Below are 24,733 nucleotides of genomic sequence, written 5' to 3'. Positions count from 1 at the left end.
AAACAATTTGACTTACCATGTTTTAAAGTGCACAGATTGTATTTGGATCAAGACAAAAGTTCATCTTGAATACAGTTAATGAGGAGCTATTACATCCTTGTAATATCTCTCAACTTTCAGAATTTTACTTTTATATTCAAAATAAAAGTTGATTGGCTAATCATTATCATCATAATTGATTTCTGTCTTCATATAAAGGCCTTTTGAGAAGAGAGAACAAAAATGTACAACTTGCCTCATCTGCCATCTTTTTTTAACTCGGAGAATGATCCTTTCCAGTTACATATACAGGTATACCTCGTCTTACGTCGGTAATTGGTTCCAGGAGAGGCGACGTAAGTCGAATTTATTTGTATAGTTACGACATAAGTCGTAGTTTCGACTTACATCGTAACTAAACGCCAATAATGAGCTCTTAAAGACCGCTAAATAAGACGACAACACATAAACACAGATGTTTTTATGTTTAGTTCTCTAAGATTTATGATGATTATATTAACATTTACTGTAAATGTACATATTTTAATATGATTTTTGTGCTTTTAACGCTTTTCTAGTGATATTACGACTTCAATGTTTGTGGCGGACGGATTTAAAGTCGAATAAACTGATTTATACTTGATTTTTATTTTTCCATATACTTTCTTGACAAACGACGTATAATTGGGAACGACGTAACTCAAGGTATACCTGTACTGTATTGACTGCTAATGGATCTGCTCCATGACCATCATAGATCACCCGAATGGAATAGTCCTTCACAATCCTGGCCATGTCTACAGCAGTAATTCACAGTAATATATTTTTATTGTGTCGTTGCCAAGGGAAACTTTTTTAATGGGTTCTGCTTATTGAGAGAGATGAGAGCCTCAAAACAAAGGTTGATGCCACTAAACAATTTATGATTCTGAGATGTAAAAAAGACAAAATAAGATGACACTTTTTCTTTTATTTTTATGAACTTCAATAATTCAATATGACTTGCATTTTTTAATTCTTTATTTTCTTATAAAATATAGATTGTATTAATAACAATGATAATTTGATTGAATTATAGACTATAAATAATCTTTTATATTATTTAAATTAGATAAAGGTATTTGTATAAAATTTGTAGAATAAGATATCTGTATTTAGATTTTAATGTATTAGTATTTCTACAAAACTTGATGATGTATAATTTCCATTTTTCATCAGGAAAGGTATCATATAGCTTCAAAAAAGTTTTGTAATATGATATGTTTTGAATGGAAAGTGTACTATGACCAAATTATTTTGAACTGATATTTTATAATCTTGTTATTGTGTGCAATTTGTACTTGGAGACATTAAATTAGCCAATAATGTTTGTTTTTTTTTTCAAAGAATTAAATGCTGGATTGTAAAGGTTTTTGGTTTTTTGTGGTTATAGTATCCATTGTAATTGTTTTCCACCTTGTATGTTCATTGTAATTTTCATTTCATATACAATAATATTGTGTAAATAAAATAAAGAAGAAAATACGCCAAAAATAGAATGATATATTATATTTGCTTTTTGTACAAGCTGAAATGAATATAAGAATTATTTGAAATTCATATACATTCTGTTTTAGAACAGACTTCACACTCGTTTGGACAACTTACTAATTGTAACAAGATTACACACAACCTTTTAAAGTTAATTAGTAATAGTAATCACTCTTGATACCAGAAATTATACTCACACTGGCCACTTTTAATTTCAGATCATCATTTCATTTCATAGAAACATCTTACATTATCTTTAATTATTCACTAGACTGAAAACACTATTGTCATATTTGATCATATAACTTGTACAATTTTCCAAAATACCACTGTACATACATGTTATGACTATACTAAAAAAATTTTATCACAACCTTTACATGTATGAAGGTTGGTCCATAACTGTTCGGATTATCGACACAAGTTATTTTTTTTTTATTCTACGTAAAGTTTTCATGCAGTCTCAAACCTATAGCACCAATTTGTATTTTCAGAAACATTAAATTAAAATTTTTAGGTGGCACTTGTGGTAATGGCATTAGATTTGCCACGATCAGAACACATTAATCACTATAATACAAAAAAAAAATATTGTTGTCCTCTTATTTATTCTTAAGAGAATAAATCTTCAATTTATACAATTGTATCATGTTTTTCAAAAGAGTGTTTATACATTGTCTGTATTTATTATTCTTACTATTGCATTTGATTTTTACAAAAAATAATTATATTCACAGATAAAATTTTTTTATTATTTAGTGCATTTGTATAAAGCAACTATAATTTGTATATAAATGATTTTAAAATTAACTATCATTATAACTAAAATAAAATAAAAAAAAAGTCTAAAAGATTATTATTAATAAAATTTAAACATGCCATAAGCTTATGAATAATTTGAGTACCAACTGATATCTGGAATGACAATATAAAACAAGCAGCAATTTTCTATTATAACTATATAAAATAATTACCCAAAAATATAAGAAAATTAACATTTTAAATATATAATTTTTTTACTATATAAGTACTACTGACATTTTAAATTATTTTTTACATATTAAATTTTAATAGTGCACATTATTAATAATTTTGATAAAAATGCTTTTTAAATTAGTGGTCCCATGTGCGGGAGGAAACTTCAGCACATTAAAGAACACACTTTTATCAATAATACTGTGCAAGTATTTAATTTAAATTTAAGTTTGTTGTGTAAACTTAAAATTTCTGATATAACTGTACACAAAACCATTTATTGTTCACCTTTTGAGTAATAATGAATTTGTCTAAATATGAGTAGATAGATATTACATACTTCTCATAGAATAATTATACAATAGTTTTACTAATATCTGTAAAGGTCTGCATTTATATATATATATGTATGTATATATATCTATTTTTCAAAGACTTAATAATTAGTAATTTTTGAAAAATGGGCATGAGGATAATTTGACAAATTGAATTTGTTGTTTACTATTGTTAAATAGATTTCAAAAATGAAGATTTTTTTTTTTAGTTTGAAAATCTGTAACTTGCAAACAAAATATCATATATATATGCAATTCTGTACATCTGACAGATGAACTTTTATGGAATTACTACTTCATACTAGATTTATTTTCTTGGATGATGAGCTACTTGTCTTCTGCGCTTATTCAAAAGAGGATTATTGGAATTTTCTAAATTTTTCAGTTGTACTGCATCGTAATCGACTCGCATGGTGGCTAATGATCTTGTCATTTCCTCCTACAAAATAAAAAATTACAGTGAGGATAATTTAAATAAACTATTTTCTTAAATGTAAATGTTTTTCATCATATAGCTTTATCTATAGATTAAGAATGAGAATATAAACGTTATGTTAAGTTCCTAAATTATTTACAATTTTGAATTTTACATAATTTTAACTTGTATAATGATCATAAAATTGAACAGATTATCATAACGCAAATTGCTGGATTACATCAGGCTATATTAATGCTACTAATTATGAATTAAATTTCAAGTCCTAGAAGTAAGCATTACATGCTATCTCTTGTTTTAATAATTTAGAATGTTCTGGAAGAAAAGAATCAGCCTGAAGTGGGATTGAATCCACAACTCCCACCAAGTAAACTGGCCTAGAGATGGCGGCTAACATCTACCACTAGGCCAAATTACTAACTTTTGACACTGATTAACAAAAATACTATACAAATTTTATGGTACCTGAACTTCTGGCCATGCCGCTTCTTCTTCTTTTAATACTTGAACAGAATGTAATGGAGTCTGAGGCACTTCTGCATATTTCTGAAATAATTTTTTTTCAAGTGGTTATTTGAATAAATAAATATAATTTATTATAAAAAAATTTTTATGCTGATTTACAATTTAATAAACTAAACATGTTTCAATCATATTAATTAATATATACTGAATACATAAATATTACAGAAAAATATTAAAAAGAAAATTCTTAATACTGAAACTAAAAATTAAATTTTAGATGAAATTAAATTTGAATAGAAGTCTAGTCTAACAATAAAGTAAGCAAAAATTTTCCAATTTTAACAAAAATGTTAAAATGTTTACTTATATAAACTTAGTATAAATTACACTAAATAAGGAAAATGTAGGGCAGTCCATTAATTGCACGCACATTTTTGAGTCACTTTTGAACTCTTCGTCTCTTATGTACAACGATGGACTTTTGTTATGTGTACTGTACAATAGTTATGGGCCCTTCTAACATTGAATAAATGAGTTAAAAAGTTCTGCAAATATCTTCTAACTAATAGTTTATTCACATGATTAGTAAGCAGGCTTATAATAACAAATTCGTATGTCATTAATGCCACATACACAATGCCTTGAACTCCGCTCTTATGTATGATGTACTTTTTGCAACTCCGTCCCATTTATTGTACATTTAATCAATGATGGATCGTATAACAATATTTTTTAATATTAACACTTACCCTGCTGGTCCAGTTGACCTAGTTCCTTACCTGTGTGCTGACTGATTTAAGCAATTTTACAGTATTTTCTACTGAAAATAAAAAACGATTGACTAAAGCTAGATAAAAAGTAAAAACAGTTTCTGATATTGGAAACATTTATCTGTATATTACTCAATTTTGATGTGTGTGGATTTTATTTTTATGTATTACGCTTTAATGTTATTTGGACTTGTTTTAGAGATAAAGATACAATGAAAAAAAAATTAAAACCTGCAACATAGCTTTAAAATTTGTATTTTTATGTATGAAATATATAGTACATTGATGAATTTATTCATAACTAGCTGACCCGGCCACGCGTTGTTGTGGCTCAAAATGTATCTATTATAAATGTATAACACTACCCCGTGGGGGGAATTTCAAAAAAATCCCTTCTTAGTGTACATTCTCTTGACGTACCTATTAAAATGCAATCAAAACCGCATGCAAAATAGTATAAATAGAAGCCGAGTTCTTCACAGTAAGCCTTAATCCCATCCCTTTCCCCGCTGGGGAATATCGAGAAATCCCTTTTTAGTGTATATTCTGTTGACGTAGCCTATTAAAACGCAATTAAAAACGCAAAAAAACCGCATGCAAAATAGTATAAATAGAAGCCGAATTCTTCACAGTAAGCCTTAATCCCGTCCCTTTTCCCGCTAGGGAATATCGAAAAATCCCTTTTTAGTGTATATTCTGTTGACGTAGCCTATTAAAACGCAATTAAAAACGCGTCGTACGTATTCGAATGCAACGTGGTGTCAAAATTTCAAAGGAATCAGTAGGAACAAACAAACTTTATATTTTATTTATATAGATAGATAGAAAATGATCTGCTTTAGTCCATTCTCACAGCAAAACATAATGCCTCACAGAAAAGCAAACTTAGGTCGTTGGAAGTTAGCGCCATCTGTTGGACATAAAAGCCTTAATCCATATATAAATATATTTTTGAAAGGGGGGAAATGGTGGTCTTCACATATGCCAGAAACCTTCGCGGGAATGTATCAAACAACTTCCCAATTTCATGGCAATCGGATAAATGGTATGGTAATGCATGACGGACGGACGGACAGACATTTTTATATATATAGATAATGATGTACTGTATCATTATTATTAGTAGACTTTTTTCTGGCTTTCTGGTTTTTCGTAATTGAGACAGTTTGACAAATGTAGATAAGATGGCATTAGCACTATCAGAAATATAGGAATTTGACTTTTGTATTGATAATATCTAAAAAGTATATAAATTATGTAATCTATATATATAAAAACGAATGTATGTCTGTGTGTGTGTGTGTGTGTGTGTGTGTGTGTGTGTGTTTGTCCTTCATGCATTACCACACCATTTATCCGATTGCCATGAAACTTTGGGAAGTTGTTTAATACACTCCCGCGAAGGTTTGTGGCATATGTGAAGATCATCATTTCCCCCCTTTCAAAAATATATTTATATATGGATTAAGACTTTTATGTCCAACAGATGGCGCTAACTTCAGACGACCTAAGTTTGCTTTTCTGTGAGGCATTATGCTTTTCTGTGAGAATAAACTAAAGCAGATCATTTTCTATCTATCTATATAAATAAAATATAACGTTTGTTTGTTCCTACCGATTCCTTTGAAATTTTGACACAACGTTGCATTCGAATACTCACGTGTTTTTATATAATATACATGTCGAAATTCCCCCTACTGGAGGGAGATTGACAGGATTAAGGCATACTGTGAAGAACTCGGCTTCTATTTATTCTATTTTGCATGCGGTTTTTTGCGTTTTTAATTGCGTTTTAATAGGTTACGTCAACAGAATATACACTAAAAAGGGATTTTTCGATATTCCCCAGCGGGGAAAGGGACAGGATTAAGGCTTACTGTGAAGAACTCGGCTTCTATTTATACTATTTTGCATGCGTTTTTTGCGTTTTTAATTGCGTTTTAATAGGTTACGTCAACAGAATATACACTAAAAAGGGATTTTTCGATATTCCCCAGCGGGGAAAGGGACAGGATTAAGGCTTACTGTGAAGAACTCGGCTTCTATTTATACTATTTTGCATGCGTTTTTTGCGTTTTTAATTGCGTTTTAATAGGTTACGTCAACAGAATATACACTAAAAAGGGATTTTTCGATATTCCCCAGCGGGGAAAGGGACAGGATTAAGGCTTACTGTGAAGAACTCGGCTTCTATTTATTCTATTTTGCATGCGGTTTTTTGCGTTTTTAATTGCGTTTTAATAGGTTACGTCAACAGAATATACACTAAAAAAGGATTTTTTGAAATTCCCCCCACGGGGGAGATGTTATACATTTATAATAGATATATTTTGAGCCACAACAACGTGTGGCCGGGTCAGCTAGTATCATATAAACTATATAAGTTTAAAATAATAATGAAATTAGATGGCTTATTTGTATTTTTTTTTTATCTCGGTTAGGCCTAAATCATAATCGTGACATTTTCATCAGATAAATCAATATAATTGGCACTATATTTGTCGATTTTTTATTAATGAATTCGAACAATTATTAGTTAGTATGTTAATGTGCCATATCTAAACTTAACTCATATATAAAATAATAAAATGACTTGATATTTGCTTGCAGAATATGGTGACAAGACTCCAAATCAGACGACGATTGTGGGTGTACAAAATTGCTTATATTTCAAATTTCTGAATAAATAGTGACCACTATTTATTAACAGACACACTAAAATACACAAAGAAATTGTATTTTCATTGCTGAAAATGTAATATTACATTTTAAAGCTAGAAATAACAGGATATATTGAGAAACGTAATATTACGTTTTTCGTTTTTTCCAAAGGAATCTGGAAAACATAATATTACGTTTCTAGCAGGGTAAGTGTTAAAACATTATTAAAATAAGTTTTCAGGCTTTCATTCAAATATCTTTTCAGAAATTAATTGTGAAATAAACAGAATATGATCAAAATCCAAATAAAGGCAGCAGACTCAACAGTTCCAGAGCTGATGAGTATTTTTTTTGGCTGAATGCCCTTCTACAGTAGTGCTGTTTCAGAACATGTTTGGTGTTTTGACATCACATTTAGTAGCATCTTTCATTTATACCTATCGCTAGCTGCAACTGGCCAATGATGGCTGCTTCCTGCTCCAACACATACATCACTCATTGTTCGGCAGATGTAACTACGTAACAGCTAACAATTGAAACACATTTCATCAGTTTCAACTGCTGAAAGCAACCATAGAAATTTCACATTTGATAAATATAAAAACCTGAATTTTTATATAAAATTTCAAAACAATCTACTATATAAAGCTGAAAAAAAAATGGGCAGTCTCTGACAGCATGCCAAAAACACCACTATGGCACTCCTAGCTATTATTTAAATTAACAATATAAATTATTTTATATTTATTTTATATTTTTACAATATAATACTCAGTATATTATTATTTTTATTTGTAATTTAGTATGCCCCGATGCCTGCATTGGTCCATTTCGACTTGTAGATATAATATAAATTTTATATATACCAATAATTTATACAGTATATTACTATTAAACACAGGAATGTAAATAATAGTAATTTATCTAAATACCAAATATTTCCAATAATACTAAATATAATGACTTAGTGTTTACCCATTAAATAAACTAAATTTAAAACAATTTATTTTAAAGAACAGAAGTAATGAAGTAGGAACTAATATTAAGAATTATATACTCTATCCACATTAATAAAAATACATAATAAATAATAATTATAATTTAAAATATTTGGTTATTATAAAAGAGCAATATTAATTTTGGAATTACAATAATAATAAAATTTATTCAATATAGTTCTTTTATGGAAACTTTATTAATTTTCATAATAAAGAAGATAATAAATATATGTAACTTTATGGTAACATTTTATAGAAATATTACCATTTCCAAATTTTTATTTTGAAATATTGACGTGCAATTATTTTTCAAAACAACAATTTGTAAAAATATTGATTATTATTTTAATATATCTTCCTCACACACACCGGGGTGTATATTAGATAAATGCAAAACTTACTTGAGCCTGTGACTGGTGTGAAAATAATCAATTCAAATTAAGAAACGTTTTCCGGACACCTTCCGTGTCCTTCCTCAGGTTAAAACTGCTGGATTCGCTTTTTTATACACCGCTATTCCGAACTTTTAAGAACAAATTCGAACAATGATAGTTCGATTGCGTAATGGCATCGTGCATGTGCTGTATCCATCGTGTTCTGTGTTGTTCTGAATCGTCTTTCTCTTGCGTGTTTAGATATTCTTGCGTTGTATTCTTTTTTAATCTTGGGGTCACATGACTTCATGTGTCATCGGACTCAAGCAAATCCTCAGGCATCCTCTTGTAATAAAGCTTGCCAAGCAAGCGAAAGAGCTATCTCCTCACGTGAATTAATGCATGTCGTTTTAGTTTGTGCTTTATGAATCTCTATCGCTTCTAGCCATTTGAGGTGGTCTATCTGGGTTGTTTTGGTTATTAGCGTGGCTCCCGCGAAGTCCACGTTAATGCCCGGTTCAGAAGCGTACACTGCGAGTGACGTGGTAACCCTGTTATATCTTACATCTGCCTTATGCTCTTTAACTCTGACTTCCATCGAGCGTTTCGTTGATCCTATGTAAGGACCTGAGGAAGGACACGGAAGGCGTCCGGAAAACGTTTGTTAATTTGAATTGATTATTTTCACACTGGTCACAGGCTCAAGTAAGTTTTGCATTTATCTAATATTATTTTAATATTAAATTTGTGCAATTAATATTATTATAATATTATATATTAGATTTGTGCAATTATTTAGGAATATATAATATTCCTAAATAATTGTTGTCACATAAATATGACCGATTTGTTTATTATTAGAAAAATATTACTACCAGTAAATAAATCAATCATATAATTTCAATAAATTTTAAAAAATCATTTGTTTATTTCAATACGATTCAATCTAAGGAAAATTTTATATAGTCAACACTTACAGCAATCCATTTGTTATTTAAGACTTCTTCAATAGATAATCTCTTAGTTGGATCAGTTCGTAACAAGCCTTGAATGAGATCTTTAGCTAAATTTTTAAAAAATTCAAAAAATTAGAATTAAGTTAAAACAATAAAAAGTTCTGAAGCATTACAAGGTTTTGAAAAAGTCTAAAATATAAGCTATCACTGTAGAAAAACAATGCGAGATCTGAACTAATTATCTGAAAATCTTTCCACTAAATCATGAAGTTGTGTCATTGAAAATGTAATATTTTAGCCACTTTTAGACATTAAAATGATGAAACATTCTATGATGAAACTTATTCAGTAAAAAGTATAAACAAAGAAACACTAGATAAATGAACAGAATATGATTGCAATCTACATGTCATGTCATGTGTGTCACATGTGATTTTACAGTTTAGTTTAAAAAACATCCAGCAACAGTATAAATCTTGGACCACATGTCGTGTGAAATAGTTTCTTTCTGCTTGTTTTTCAGCTTCAAAACTTAGAAACACCATTGGTATGTATTAAATTCTTTAATATATTTTTTATTTATTTTGCTCCGTCCCATTAATTACTGCATTTCTTTAAATAAAATAACAAAATGAATCATTTTCAGCTAAAAATTTCTGATTTTCAACATTTTTCTGTTAATTTGGAATAGACCTTGTGGAATTTGTATGGTTTTGTATGCAAATAAATGATTCATTATACAGCATTTTGCTTTACAGCCAACTTTTCTAGAATGTATCCTGGCTGTATACCAAGGATTACATGTATTTATATTGACAATTTGTCTTTATGACAGTAAAATCAAATTATTGATGTCTTCAACAGATCATCGCAAAGTTTAGAAAAAAACAGCAAAAATTACATTGGGATTTTATTGACACAGATAAAGCTTACAACAAAGTACTGAAACATGAAATATGGAAAGTACTACAAAGAAGTTAGTACTGGAGAAGTATGTTAGATTGATAGAAGTGCTTAGAAATAAGAAAGCAAATTTCAAAACTGTTTTAAGATACTGAAAATTTTGAAATAAGAACTGAACTTTATCAGAATTCAGCTTGAGCCTGTCATCCCCAGTCAGCACCATAAGTAACTGTGAATGGCAATATCAAAATTTAAATGTCTGGAATCACTTGGAGGTCTGAGTGGCATAACCTACACACTGCATGGTAAGCGTGGGTTCAACTTCCCACTCCAGGCCGATTCTTTTCCAGACTGTTCTAAATTATTTAATAAATATTAAATTATTATAATTATTAATTTTGATAAGAGATGGTGCCTAACATTTACTTCTAGTATCAAATTACTTAATTTCTAATTATTAATTGTAGCAAAAAATAATCTGATTAATTATGCCGATCATTTAGTTTAGCATTACATCAAAAACTATGATTGTATGTTTAATTGCTGCATTTTGTCTTCTTTCTAACAATACAAATACTTGTGGAATGCCAAAAGTGCTTTTCTTAATGTTTAATTTGGTGTAATTTGATCCAAAAATGCAAAAATAAACATACCAAATTTCACAAACTCCCCATAAATTATCTAAATTTGCAAGAAGTAACATTCCCTTTGCATTAAATTTGAGAGGAATGTGTTCTCTTTCATTGTCAGTGCAACCCACATTGACTAACTACTATTAATGTCAATAAGCTGCTAATTGCTTTATTGTTCTGTAAATGAAAACTCTTCCTGGTTGTAAGTCAGTCAAATTATTACAATGTTATTATTTTATTGCACTCAGAAGAATGTTTTATTTTAACATTTATTTAACAACTAGTTTTGATTAGATCTGATTAATTTTATTTCTTTAGTTACAGTTTAACTGGCATGCCAGTAACCCCAGGGTTTCTAGCATGCTGGTCTCCTCCTGTTATATATACAGCTTGCTGGTCAATCTGCAAAAATACATTATTATTGTATGTGAGGTGTATACATCTAGAAAAACTGGAGGTTCAGACTTAGAAAATTAAACAGATCAACAGAATAAACATTTGTACTTGTCATCATAATCAAAATTATTAGGAAAAACTGCATATCCAGGAACCAAAACAAATTTTATTCAGAAACATTGTTCTCTTGAAAGATCATCACTAACTGAAAAATTTTCTAATTGCTTTAGAATGAATTCATTAAAAAGTACAAACTGATTACAAATAATGTCATGATAGAGAGATTACAATAATTTTGCATTTTGGCTAACACAAAAAGTGTATTTCTGACATAAATAATATAATTTGTGTGTGATCACAAAGTTGAGGAAATTGTAGAAAATGAAATTATTATGGAACTCCAGTATCCAAGATGATGATCAGTTTTTACATAATACTTCTGATATACTATAACCATAACAGAGAGTCTTGTTTGGTATGTAACAGTATTTGAAGGCAATTGAATAAATAGAAAAGAACTGAAAACAGTTATAAACTGTAAAGATTTAATGAAAAAACAAAAAAAAAATTATAGAACAAAATATGCTAACATAAAAAATTCTATATATTCTGGCAGGCATTAAATATTTCAGGAAAATCAACCAATGGCCTTCAAAATATAGCTTTGTTGAAATACTTTTTTTACATAAATATTTGAATAATTCTTTAGGCTCCTAGATAAACATTGCATTCTCCAAGAAACACCAAACATAACATAGTACAAAGAACAAAATACTTTTATCTATGTGTTTGTACTATTATTATGCTATTATATTTTGTTTAAATATTTTTTAGTATTGGTTTGTATAATTTGTTTGTTTTATTTATGTATATTTTGCTTTTATTGTGTTTTCTGTAATAACTCCTGAATTGTAAAATTACTGTAGTTTGCAATGTATATGTAATGATTTTGTTGTATGTATTCCCCGCATCATGGGTTCTTCCCAGTATGTCTAAATAAATAAATATTATAATAAGTTCTTGAAAAATAAAATGTTAAAATTAATTTTATTATACTATTGAAAAAAAATTACTATTAATAAATTAATTTTAAAAAATAAAATGAATAATAATACTTTGAAATAAATCTGAATATTCTGGATTTTATGCATACCCAAAAATAAGAAATATTATGTTATGTATCAGAAGAGAATAATAAGATATTATTTTGATACACAGTAGAGCATCGATTGTCCGACCCCCGATTAACCAACTTATCGGTTAACCGACCGCACTCTAGTCGGCAAATTCAAATGTCCGCTAGTGATGTGGCGCTACAATATTTGGTTATGTCTTGGCTACTTTAATATTATTTTTGTTAAATTTTTGCATGTTTTAGCTGGCAGCACTGGCTCGACCATGAAAGGGAGGCTAGTATTTAAACCAGGCCTAATACACTATACTAATAATGTATTTTTTCATACATTTCGGTTATCCGACTTTTCAGTTATCCGACCAACCCCAGTCCCCAATTGAGTCGGATAATCGATGCTCTACTGTAATTTCAAAATTAAAAAAAAAAAATCATCTCAAATTATGAATAATATTTTTTGATATTCAATTCTTATTTTCTTAAAAATTTTATTTCATATTTATAAAAAGATTTCATATTCCTAGATCCTTTGATTATTTTTAAACTAAAAATTTCATGGAAAACATCAAGAGAATTCTTTCTCAGAATTATTTAAATTTAGATCTTTAAATAATATCAAAGTTTTAAAATACATATATTTTAATATTTTCAACCTATATAAAAAAACTCAATTGATCACAATGATATTTACCATCTTTAGAAACTCTAGTCCATTCAGGTTCAGGAAAATCATATTGACCTGCTCTTATGCGTTTTTTCATTCCAGGAGAAATCGCTAAACCATGATTACTATAAAATGGAGGAAATCCACATAATCTGTTGAATAAAAATATAAATAAAACAATCATTAATTTTTAATAAATTTTAAAATTCTAAATTATTTTAAATCTCAGTCAGATAACACATGGTGACATATAACCTGCAATGGCATATATTCCTCAAAAAATTTAAGAATGAAAATGAAAATAAAACATTCATATAATCTGCATTACCATATATCCCACATCTCCAATTGAAAGCAAGATAATTACTGATATGTACTTTAGAAGTTGCTATATCAAGCATTAAAATATTGCTTTTTCTGTTTCATTTCTGTTAACAAATCATTATATATACATATAATACATAATATGGGCTTATTGTTTATGTATATATACATATATACATAAACAATAAGCCCAAATAATCTATAATAGTCATCTTTCTTTCTCCTGAAATACAAGACAGAACCAATGCATGATCTGATGCAACGACTTTATAAAGATTTCACAATAATGATATGTATTTCAAGTTTCTTTAGTATTACTCTTCGGTCATTAATCTCTATAAAAATACATATTTATACTATTAGAACCATCTATTTTCCTTTAATAATTTAGTAATCTTGACAGTTGCACCTACTTCTCCTTATTTCAATAACATCTCATAAGCAGAAGTTAAGATCCATAAGGAAGCTATCACAGTTTAATCAAATTAAAACTGCCAATAAAAAAACCACAATTTCCTGTATTATTCATAACATTAATAATATATATTAAGCAATATAGTGACCATAATAAAGTTACATCTGTCCTTTCCAACAATATTTATTATAGACAGAAGGATTTTTAAATAAACAGTTAGCTAGTTTCTCAAAGACTACCAGATGATAAAAGTTTTTACTGCTATAGAACAAATTGGATAATTCCATAATTAATTTAATCTTTTATAATTAAAATTAAAACTTTAAACCTTAAAAAGTGTTTAGAAAAATCTCAAAGATTTTTTAAAAATGTATAACTTATAATAAGAAGATTAAAAAATATTTAAATCAATGTTCATTTTTTCCATTAATAATAATAATAATATTTAAAACATAAAAAATGATAAAAATAAACTAATAAATACTCATATTAAATTAGAAATTATTCAATAATAAATTTAAAATAAAATGTAATGTTAAATTTTTCTTAATTTCAGTTTTCAGATTTTATTAAATTTTACTTATTAGTGCTTACACATTTCACAGAAAATTTCAAACTTCATGAATTAAAAAAAAAGTTCAAAATTACACATTAATTATCTACTTACAAAATATACATGATAACTCCTAATGACCACATGTCACAAGATTTGTCATATTTTTCTGGACCTAAAACTTCTGGAGCTGTAAATTAATATAAAGTATATAAAATAAATATGTTATCTTTTAATAAATTATTTATTTAAAAATAAATAATTATAAAAATAAGTAACGTACCAACATAGTATGGAGTATAACAAGGCGTTTGAAGAGAGTGAAAATTTGTAGTTTCTTTTGCAAAACCAAAATCTGTAAGTTTTAGTACAGCAATTTGATCAGGTGTTGAATATAGTAAATTTTCTGGCTAAAATTTTAATAAATATAAACTTTTAATTATATTTTTTAAAATTTTAAAAATTATTATTATTTATATTCATTTTATACAATTAAATTGTAGTAATTATAACACACATACAGATTTTCTACTACTTCTATAAAAAAAAAACTATTAATTAGTTGAATTATATAATACAGTCAGTCAAATTCCAATATAACAGATTTCATAATAATGAAAATTTTTAAAAAAGAAAGAATTTTCTTTCATTGGACAAACTTATTTGATAAACTGTATAAAACAAATCTCATTTTAGCAAGATTAATAATCCAGTATAATGATTATTATTTTATCATCAAAATATTATTGAAGTGAAAATTATCTACTTCAATAAGATTTATCTTCATTTTTTGACATAAAAAAAAAAAAATGACTAAATCAAACTTGGGAAAAGCCTACAACCACAAAGAGTGAAGAACTGTCCATTAACTGCAACTCCCTGAAAAGAGGATGTCATGTGAATGAATGAATGAATGAAAATTTATCTATGTTTGACTCATTTCAAGGTTAATGACAAATTAGTACACAGAGTGAATGGAACTTGCAGTAAAGGAATAGTGTACTTAGTGAAAATACTACTGCCTGTATTTATTATTATTATTGCAATTTATTTTAATTACAACAAAGTTAATCAATTTTGTGTTTACACTATCATTATGTTGAGTAAACAAAAAAAAATTTAATTACATCAGATTACAAAAGAGAAATGAACAGTTTTGGAAAAGGAAGAAAAGCAGTGTTCCAAGAGAATTTGATATCATTCCTTTGGCATTACCAACAATTTTAATCAAGCCAACTGATGAAAAAAATTTCATTTATAAAAGCTTCAAATAAACTGAGAAAAATTTGCTTGTATTCATTCCTCTACTATTGATGTTCCAAAACTTATTTTTCAACAGTTAGTGTTGAAGTTTCATTTTTAATGGCACTACTGAAAATATGATACAATAAAAAAATATATATGCACTTAATAAAAATAATAAAATATTGTAATGATTAATAGCATTTTATGATTATTTTCAAATAAGAAGTGTTTATACTTTGTTTCCTTATCCATTATAACAAAATTAGCTGCGTAGTCCCAAAAACCATGCTAAACCACTCCTGTAATGAACAGGAATGGATTTAGCATTATTGTACAGCACAGTTGACCTCTCTCTGAGAATTTTTCCCAAGTAAAACCAGATACCTCAGGTAGTAAAGAATTTTGTAAGGCATATTGCTTCCTTTCTGCATATCCTCTAAAGATTTCTGTATCTGCTATTGATTCGTTATAATTAGATTTAACCAGTAAAATTAATTCTACTGTGAACACAATAAAATATATAAATGACCTTTAAAAAGTTTATTACTGTATGAACAATACTGACTTGTATTGTTAACATATTGTAAGAAAACTTAATCAAACGATTTTTTATTGACAATTAGGGAAATCCTTTTGATAAATGTCTATAAACATTTAATAACAGCTGATTATTATTTCATTAAATAAAATAATTTAATGAACTGCTACTCCAGAAACATTGTTTACATTCCTTGGAACAATTAATATGTATCAAAAATTTAGCATTTTTTATTATTATTAATAATCTGATAATAATATTTATAATTTAGAAACAAATCACACAATTATGAAATATTCAAACTGCTTCAAATGAAATTATTCAAACAAATTTATTTAGATTCAAACAAATAATGTATTATATCAAATATAATAAAATATGATTACATAAATAATCTTGTTCCTTTTCTATACAGTATCACATTCCAAATCTACTTCATCACAAAACTTAGTTTATTGTAATTAAATTAATACAACTCTAAGTTTTATTGTATGAAATGTAAAAACACAAAAATATGTATTATGCATCATAAAACTTGATATCATTTTTGCATTTAATCACTTCAAACCACTTATTTAAGGAAACAAATTATTTATTTTTCTTTCAAAAAACATTTTTGATTTCTATCCAATCATCCTTAGTTTCAACTAATGACGTTTAAAGAAGTTTTTCAAAAAGAACAAAATGTACCATTACAATCATTCTAGAATATTTGATTTTAAAACTAGAACATTAAATTTACCATTTTACAAACTAGGTTGTTCTTGAATTTTAAACTTCATAATGTCAAATTTTAAAATTTCTACTGACAAACATATTAAATGCTAAAATTTAAACATTTTACAATTTTTTTTTGTATGTTAAAACATAAGCCCTTCCTAAAATACTGCCTTTATATCTTATAATCAATCTACTATTCACTATCCCTATTCTGATTTCTTCTGTATTCTTTTAACTAGTTTTTATAGATTTATTTCATCTAATACCATTTTCCATCTGTTTTGGACATCTACTGTACCATTTTTTAATGATATTAATGTATTTTGCTCAATTATAAATACACACTTGTTCTAAGATTCTAAGGAAGAAAATCTTCCCTACACTATTATACTAGAACCGGTTTAGCTCATATGACCTCTACATCAGTGTCCCATGCCCACTTCATTAGAGCTGCAATATTATTTTCATATTTGCATATGGCTAATTACCCTTTGTTTATTAAGCTATGTGTGAAGTCTATGTAAAAGTAGTTTTTCTTATTTTTGGCAAGTCCTAATGCATATATCCTATTTTTTTATAGATTGTTGGTTATTTCTTTTTCATTTCTAAGCACTTTCATAGTTTACTTCTTGCTTCTCACCCATGTCCTCACCCTGCTTCATACCCTGTCTTCCTAACATATTCTGCTGCTATCCTTGCTATCTTTTTACCTGAACTGCTATCATCTATTTTTTTCTCTTTTTCTTTATTAAGACAATTACAAAGCAACAAATTATGTCTTTAATTACTTCTTTTGGGCATACATGTTCATTTGCAATCTTATTAGTTTTTTGAAACTCTATGTCTGTCTGTTTCTGTATTTAAGTATGTTATAACCCTTATAATATTGTGATCATTGCTAATTTGTGGACTAATATCATTGGATTTCCAATATATATATGTATCCATTGCATCTGTTACATTTCCTGAATTAGAATAGTAGTACAGAAAATCCTTGTTAGTTTGAAATTCAAGGGATGAAATAATCACGACTTCAAATTAGCCGAGATTTACATATTTCTGTACAGTATGCCAAATGCCATATAATTTATTAAGCAAATGAAATAAGACTACATATACAGAATGCTATTTTTGTTAATTAATAATAATATAAATAAATGGCAGGTAAACAGCACAGTATGGTACAGTGAAAATCTCACAGGTTGCCAGATAGGTTTTATAAAAAGTAAAGCAGAATTTTCGAAATGTAGCCCAAATTATTTTTAACGTAGCCCAAAAAGTACTAAGTTGTCCAAATCTAGTAGCCTAGAGTCCTACAAATATCTCCATCTGCTACTTATAGCCCAATCTTGCCCAGCCATATTTTATTAGATAAAACAAAGAAGGGTATTCCATGGGTAAGGTGACACCTGAAAATACATTATTGTAAAAGAAAAGCCATGTTGACAAGATTAGAGTTGTTTTTGGTCTATTGTTCTCTTAGTATGCAGACAATTCAATCTAAATGAACAAGTCAACATATGTATATCACAGTTCAGACAGAATTTTCATTTCAAATTTCGAAGTAGCCATTTTCAATCTAACCAAATTCCTTAACATGTAAATCTATATATCCCCAGCTGGGACAAATAGTATAATTACAAACTAACAGGATTTCAAACTATCTGAGATCGAATTAACAAGGATTTCCTGTAGTAGATCAATTGTAAGATATAAATATAAAGACACTATTTTAGAAAAGGTTTGTTTATATCACACAAATGTGACTGGAAGATCAGCATCAATTTGACGCCACATCAGGATGACACCACTATGTCCTGTTCTGTGAACAGAGAAACCACAATGACTGTTTATTTTTGTTGAAACTGTTTAGTCACACAAGCAGTTGCGTGCATAGGCAGTCGGCTCAGGATTGAAAAGGTTGATGAGACAGCTAGATGGAAGTGACTCATTCAGATACCAGTTAAGTAACATATACCCATTTTATTTAAGAAGGGAATAAATACAAGATTCTACAGCATGATAAACAGATAGTCATACAATGCTAGTTGTCACAACAGAGAGAGCTTACAAAAAATTGCACATTGTTGTAAATACCTGGCAGTTGAAGAGATCCATTTCTAGATTGCTTGTCCCTTAGGAAGGTTAAATAAACGAGAAGGCTGGCATGTTAGACGAGTTTTGAATGACATATTACACATAGTTAATGTCCCATTTTGGAGAAGGGGTAGATTCAAAGTCAACGAAATCTAGGATTATTCTGGGTTTCAGAGACAAAGTTATTCCAAATCGGAGGCAAATAAAGTATTCTGTTTTCGGAGATGACAAAGTATTTTGTTTCGGAGGCATCGCATTAACATTATTGGATGAGGAATTGGTGATGACTTGTTGAGTCGTGAAGGAATTGGCAATGACTGTCTCAACTGGCCATTAGTTGTCACATTAAATGGCAGAATAGGGACAATAGGCCAGAAGGTTGTGAGAAAGCATCTCCTTTGAAGCTGAGATGATTTCAGGTGTGGAAGTTGATAAATATCACTGCCAATAAATTTATATTATTGAAAATAATAGTATTTTCTTTTATTATTTTGATTAAAATATCATGCCAGATTCTCACACAATTAAATTGTAAAAATTAAACTGTCAGTATTTAATGTTTGTTAGTAGAATTTTAAAATTGATTATTATAAAATTTAAAAGCAATCTAGTTTGTAAAATGATGAATTTAATGTTCTAGGTGTTTAAAAATTTTAAATTTAAATTTAAAAAGTTGAAAAATGTTATTTTAAAACCAAATATTCTAAGACAGGGATGGCGAACCTTTTTGAGTCTGCGTGCCATATTGTAAGCATACTTAGCTTTAAAGATGTTAATGCGTGCCAATGTATTAGACTTCGAATAATGATATTTAAAGAAATTAAACGAATACGCTTTAATTCGAATAAATGTAAAAAATCTGATTGAAAAAAAGATGACCAGGTGATAAACAGAAAGGATGATTGAAAAAGACAGAAATCATATGATACATTATGTGCCAGATGATTTCTTTTACATGCCACTTTGGGCACACATGCCATAGGTTCACCACCCCTGTTCTAAGACATTTGTAACAGTACATTTTGTTCTTTGAGTTCTTTAAAAGTCATTAATTAAATGCTAAGTAATTTGGCATTACAGGCAAGAGTTAGGTGCTATCTCTTGCTAAATTTGCTTTCTAAATTAATTATTAAAACATTCATTAAATGTCACTAGTTGAAACTGAAGATGGTTTGATGAAAGCAGAAAACATATTTTGAAAGAAAAATAATTAATTTGGTTTTCTTAATAAAGAGGTTTGAAGTAATTAAATATAAAAATATGTAAAAAATAATGTATGAAAAAATTAATATTCTCACCTAAAGAAGTTAAAAAAATATATTTTAAATAAAACATTTATAAATTCCAAAAGTATAATAATTTGTATAGATCACCAATATGATAACAGCCATCAAATGAATGTATTTTTGTTATTGATGCAATATCTATTTAAAAATATTTGAATCAAAGCATTCATTAATTAGAAAGTCATTTAATAATTATTCATTTAGAATTGAACATGGCAAAAATTTCTACAAAATAGATCTTTAAACTCTGAAATGTTTCTCAGAAACTACTCCATAGTCCTTTTGCATTTTTATTGAAGAGGCTAGTGACTTTTCAAAGCAAATTGTAACTATGAATGAAACATGAATAAAGTACTATTTGAAAAACTATTAAATGGAATAAAAGATACTAGATCTCTGCAATCCAAAATGCTTCATGTACAAAAATCACTATGAAAAGTTTTGTTTGTCTAAGATAAAAATAGACTAATGATGGAATTAAAAAACACAAAATAAAAAATGATGATGACTGTAATTAATTTATTTTATGAATTTATTAACAATGCTAAGTAACAAACACACACAAAAAGCAGCTGTTTGTGTTTGTTGAACTGTTCCAGCTTATAGGAGTTATCAATGCTAAATTAAAAATTTTTTATGATAAACAGAAATTATTCAAAAATATTGTTTATGAAAGACATAAAAGTTAATAATTATTATAATAATTATATAGAATAATTACTTTTGGGAATCATTCCTTTAACATCAGAAAAATTCAAAAACCAAAGATTTTTAATAAATAAAAGACACAGTAGATACCATAAAGAGTAATTTGTTGATTGAAATAAAAAATTTAGCATTTCAAGCATTGCAAAACTATTGAAATAACTTTATACAATTAAAATATGACTATGATTTCATTATCTAATTGATATTTGTTTTATGAAATATTTTGTTTTATAAACTGATAAGTTAAATGAAGTATTTGATAAGTTAACAACTTATCAGATACTTCATATAACTTATCAATTCATTTTTTTTATTAATCTTAACAATCAAAAATTCAAAAAATTAATCATTTTCATTATAAAAAAACAAAAGATCTTTTTGCATGCAAAGATTCTTTATATGATGCTTTTAAATTCTTTGGAATTGTACAGATACCCTATGCACTTCCCTTAAAAATATTTGTCAGTATAGCAATCATTATTAAAATTTGGGAGTCATTAAGAAGACAAAAAGATGATGAGCATTTATAATTGAGACAACTTCTTTTGATCTAAAAATTAATACTTGAACAACATAGGATGCACATCTAATAGACAAGGTTCTACATGTGATGGTAAGACCCAAACTACAGAGGTGACACAAAGGAATAAGGAGATTCTTTTGTCCAAGGTAAGTCCCCTGGATGGATCAAATTGGTTCTCACTTGTAAGCTTCAACAATTATTAATATAATCTTTATAATTATTTTTCTCATACAGCCTACATTATGTAAAATTTATATATTTAAAAATGAACTTTTAAATAACAACAACTGGGTGTATTAAATAACGTACCCTATGAACCGATGACTGGTGTGTGACGAAAAAAATAAAAAAGAGAAAGTTCATCACTAACGTTTTCGAATTCCCCCGAGTTCTTCTTCAGGTGTTAAACAGAATTTCTGATAGAATATAAAACATTTGGATTATGAAAATTTGAAAAATTGTTCAAATCCGACGCTTGAGATGTTTGACATGCCACGCAAACGTATTTGTATGACTTGCAGATGTTGACATTTAAAGATCGGTGTCAATGAGTGCCTGCCAGGCTACCAACAAAACCAACTCCTCTTTATAATCACCCTTAGCTCATCCTCACTTTGCCCCGCACGGAACATCTAAGATGGTTGGAGGCCATTCACATATATAAATTTAGCCTTATCACCACTTGTATCAATTACAAAGAGGAGTTGGTTTTGTCAGTAGCCTGGCTGGCACTCATTGACACCGATCTTTAAATGTCAACATCTGCAAGTCATACAAATACATATGCGTGGCATGTCAAACATCTCTCGAGCATCGGATTTGAACAATTTTTCAAATTTTCGTAATCCAAATGTTTTATGTTCCATCAGAAATTCCATTTAACACCTGAAGAAGAACTCAGGGGAGTTCAAAAACATTAGTGGTAAACTTTCTCTTTCGTTTTTTGTCACACACCAATTCATAGGGTATATTAATTAACTTTTAAAAATAAAATAATTTTTAAAAGTTAATTGTCTGTTTTTATGAAGCTGTACAAAATTATCTTTTTGTACAGCTTCATAAAAACAGACAATGAGCAAAGAAAAACTCCCAATTTATGACTAGTAACTATAGGATTTTTTGATTTAAAAACTAACAATTATCATACAAACAATTTTATTCAAAAAATGATCACTTAATTAATGCCATTTCCTTTCAATAATTTTTCCTTGTCTGGTATGAGTCAATTAATTTATTATTTTACCTTGAAAATGTCTCATTAACAATGTAGAACAAAATTTAATTCAACATGAATAAATATTAAAAAAAACAATGAATTTTAAAGTTATTAATTATACATGCTAAGTAATTTATGTAAACATTTCTATAGTCTCTTAAAAACAGTAACTATATTTATTTGAATTTAAACATTTTTTTCTATTATCTGAAATAGAAAATAACAAAAATATATACAAGGAGTCAGTTTTTGAAAGCATAACGAAGACAAGTTCAACATAATACTGAATACACATAGTTAACCTTATAACCTAAATTTAGTTTTTAAAATTTAACTTCTATGGTCATTCATACCTTTTTCATATATGTTATTATGAGATACAAAATGGTTGATGTTAAAGAAATGAAATAACTTTTAGAATTACTTTGAAAAATATATCATATACAAAGAAAAAACAAAAAAGATCAATTCTAAATAGTCCGACTATTCGAATCCTTTTTTTTTTTTTGTAAGATAAACCATACTATAATGTACTTTCAAGATTCATTGTAACTCATTTTTAAGGGAATATAATGAATGTATTGCCTTAATATAATGAATGGCTATATTGCCATGTTAATTTTTCAATCCTTTTTTAAAATATCATTTGCATTTAAATTAAAAAATAATCATAAATACAAGTGTGGCATTACACATAATAATAATGTTAACAAGAAAACTCTGTCAATAATGTTAACACAAAATTTTTTATGACTTAACAAACTAATTTGTCTGAGGAGTTTTGTACATTGCTGAGAGTACTTACATATTTATGTTAACTCATTAAAAATTTTGTGTTAATGTCAATGATTTTGTTTCTCATTAATCAAAAACAATAATATTTTTTATATATTTATAAATTTATTTATATCTAAATCTGTAAACTTATAGATTTTTTAGGGATTTTTTTTACCTTGAGATCACGATGTGCAATATTCATACGATGAAGATGTGCCACAGCTTTGCAAATGTCATGCATTATTTCAGCTGCTTCTAAATAGAAATAAGCAAATAAATATAAATTAATATAAATTTTAAAAACTTAATTATAAAAAAGAATGATGTTTGTCATAGTTGATGAATGCTATTTTGCCCATATTTTCACTATATTAAATAGATCCTAAAATATTCTATAACATTCTAACTATAAATAAAAGTTTTTAGATTAAACTAGTTATTTCATATTTTTTTTTTACCTGTAAGATTTGGTTATTGAATTGTAGAACTATATGAATTGAAAATAATTATGGTTAGAATTAAGAAGCATTATTCAAAATACATTTAGAAATTATATACTTTTATATTTATTCCTAAAACTGATAAAAATAGTTTTAAAATTTATTCAAACTTACCACTACAAATTTGTTTATGATGTTTATGAGACTGAATATGTTCTCTGTATCTTAAATTATATTCATTTTATTGTAAATTTGATTTTATATAATAAGAATTAATCAGTAGGGCATTTCTGTCCAATTTTATAAAAATTTAATGTTTCTTCTTTTCTCTAAGTTACTACGATAATCATTTGCAGAATACAAAAATCTACATCTGAATAAAAATTATATATAAAAATGTGGTGTAGAGCAGTAATTAGATAAGTTTGTTTTCATTTATTCACATATAAGACAAGGTTTTTATTCATTTACCACATCTTCAAATTCCTAGGTTGTCCTATACATGCGAGCAAAAATTCTTTGCATTTTTGCAAATAATTTTTGTGAACAAAGTATTTGCATTTTTTACCAGATGCTTACCCTCTCGTATTTAAAAACGTAAGTATTTTATCTGGGACCAGGGCCGGATTTACATAAGGGCATTTGGGGCCTGTGCCCAGGGCCCCCACAAAACTAAAAAAAAATT

At 27.6% G+C, this 24,733-nt stretch overlaps 1 protein-coding gene across 1 annotated transcript in view; it reads right to left on the bottom strand.

Moving 5' to 3' along the window:
- Window positions 1-1,512: 1,512 nt before the first annotated feature.
- MAPk-Ak2 (MAP kinase-activated protein kinase 2) overlaps window positions 1,513-24,733 on the bottom strand; it is a 44,879-nt gene continuing 21,658 nt past the window's right edge. Inside the window, exons 4-10 of the mRNA XM_067273030.1 lie at window positions 23,784-23,863; window positions 14,782-14,908; window positions 14,613-14,688; window positions 13,234-13,358; window positions 9,501-9,586; window positions 3,721-3,801; window positions 1,513-3,258 (exon numbers count right to left, since the gene is read on the bottom strand). Of these exons, the coding sequence (XP_067129131.1) occupies window positions 3,127-3,258; window positions 3,721-3,801; window positions 9,501-9,586; window positions 13,234-13,358; window positions 14,613-14,688; window positions 14,782-14,908; window positions 23,784-23,863 (707 nt within the window). The 3' untranslated portion in view covers window positions 1,513-3,126. The remainder of the gene's footprint in view (window positions 3,259-3,720; window positions 3,802-9,500; window positions 9,587-13,233; window positions 13,359-14,612; window positions 14,689-14,781; window positions 14,909-23,783; window positions 23,864-24,733) is intronic.

This window comes from Centruroides vittatus, unplaced genomic scaffold, assembly GCF_030686945.1.
Source record: "Centruroides vittatus isolate TY-2023 unplaced genomic scaffold, ASM3068694v2 contig_460, whole genome shotgun sequence".
NCBI classification, from domain to species: domain Eukaryota; kingdom Metazoa; phylum Arthropoda; class Arachnida; order Scorpiones; family Buthidae; genus Centruroides; species Centruroides vittatus.
The sequence above is the reverse complement of the archived record's forward strand: the minus strand, read 5'-3'. Positions and strand labels throughout refer to the sequence as shown.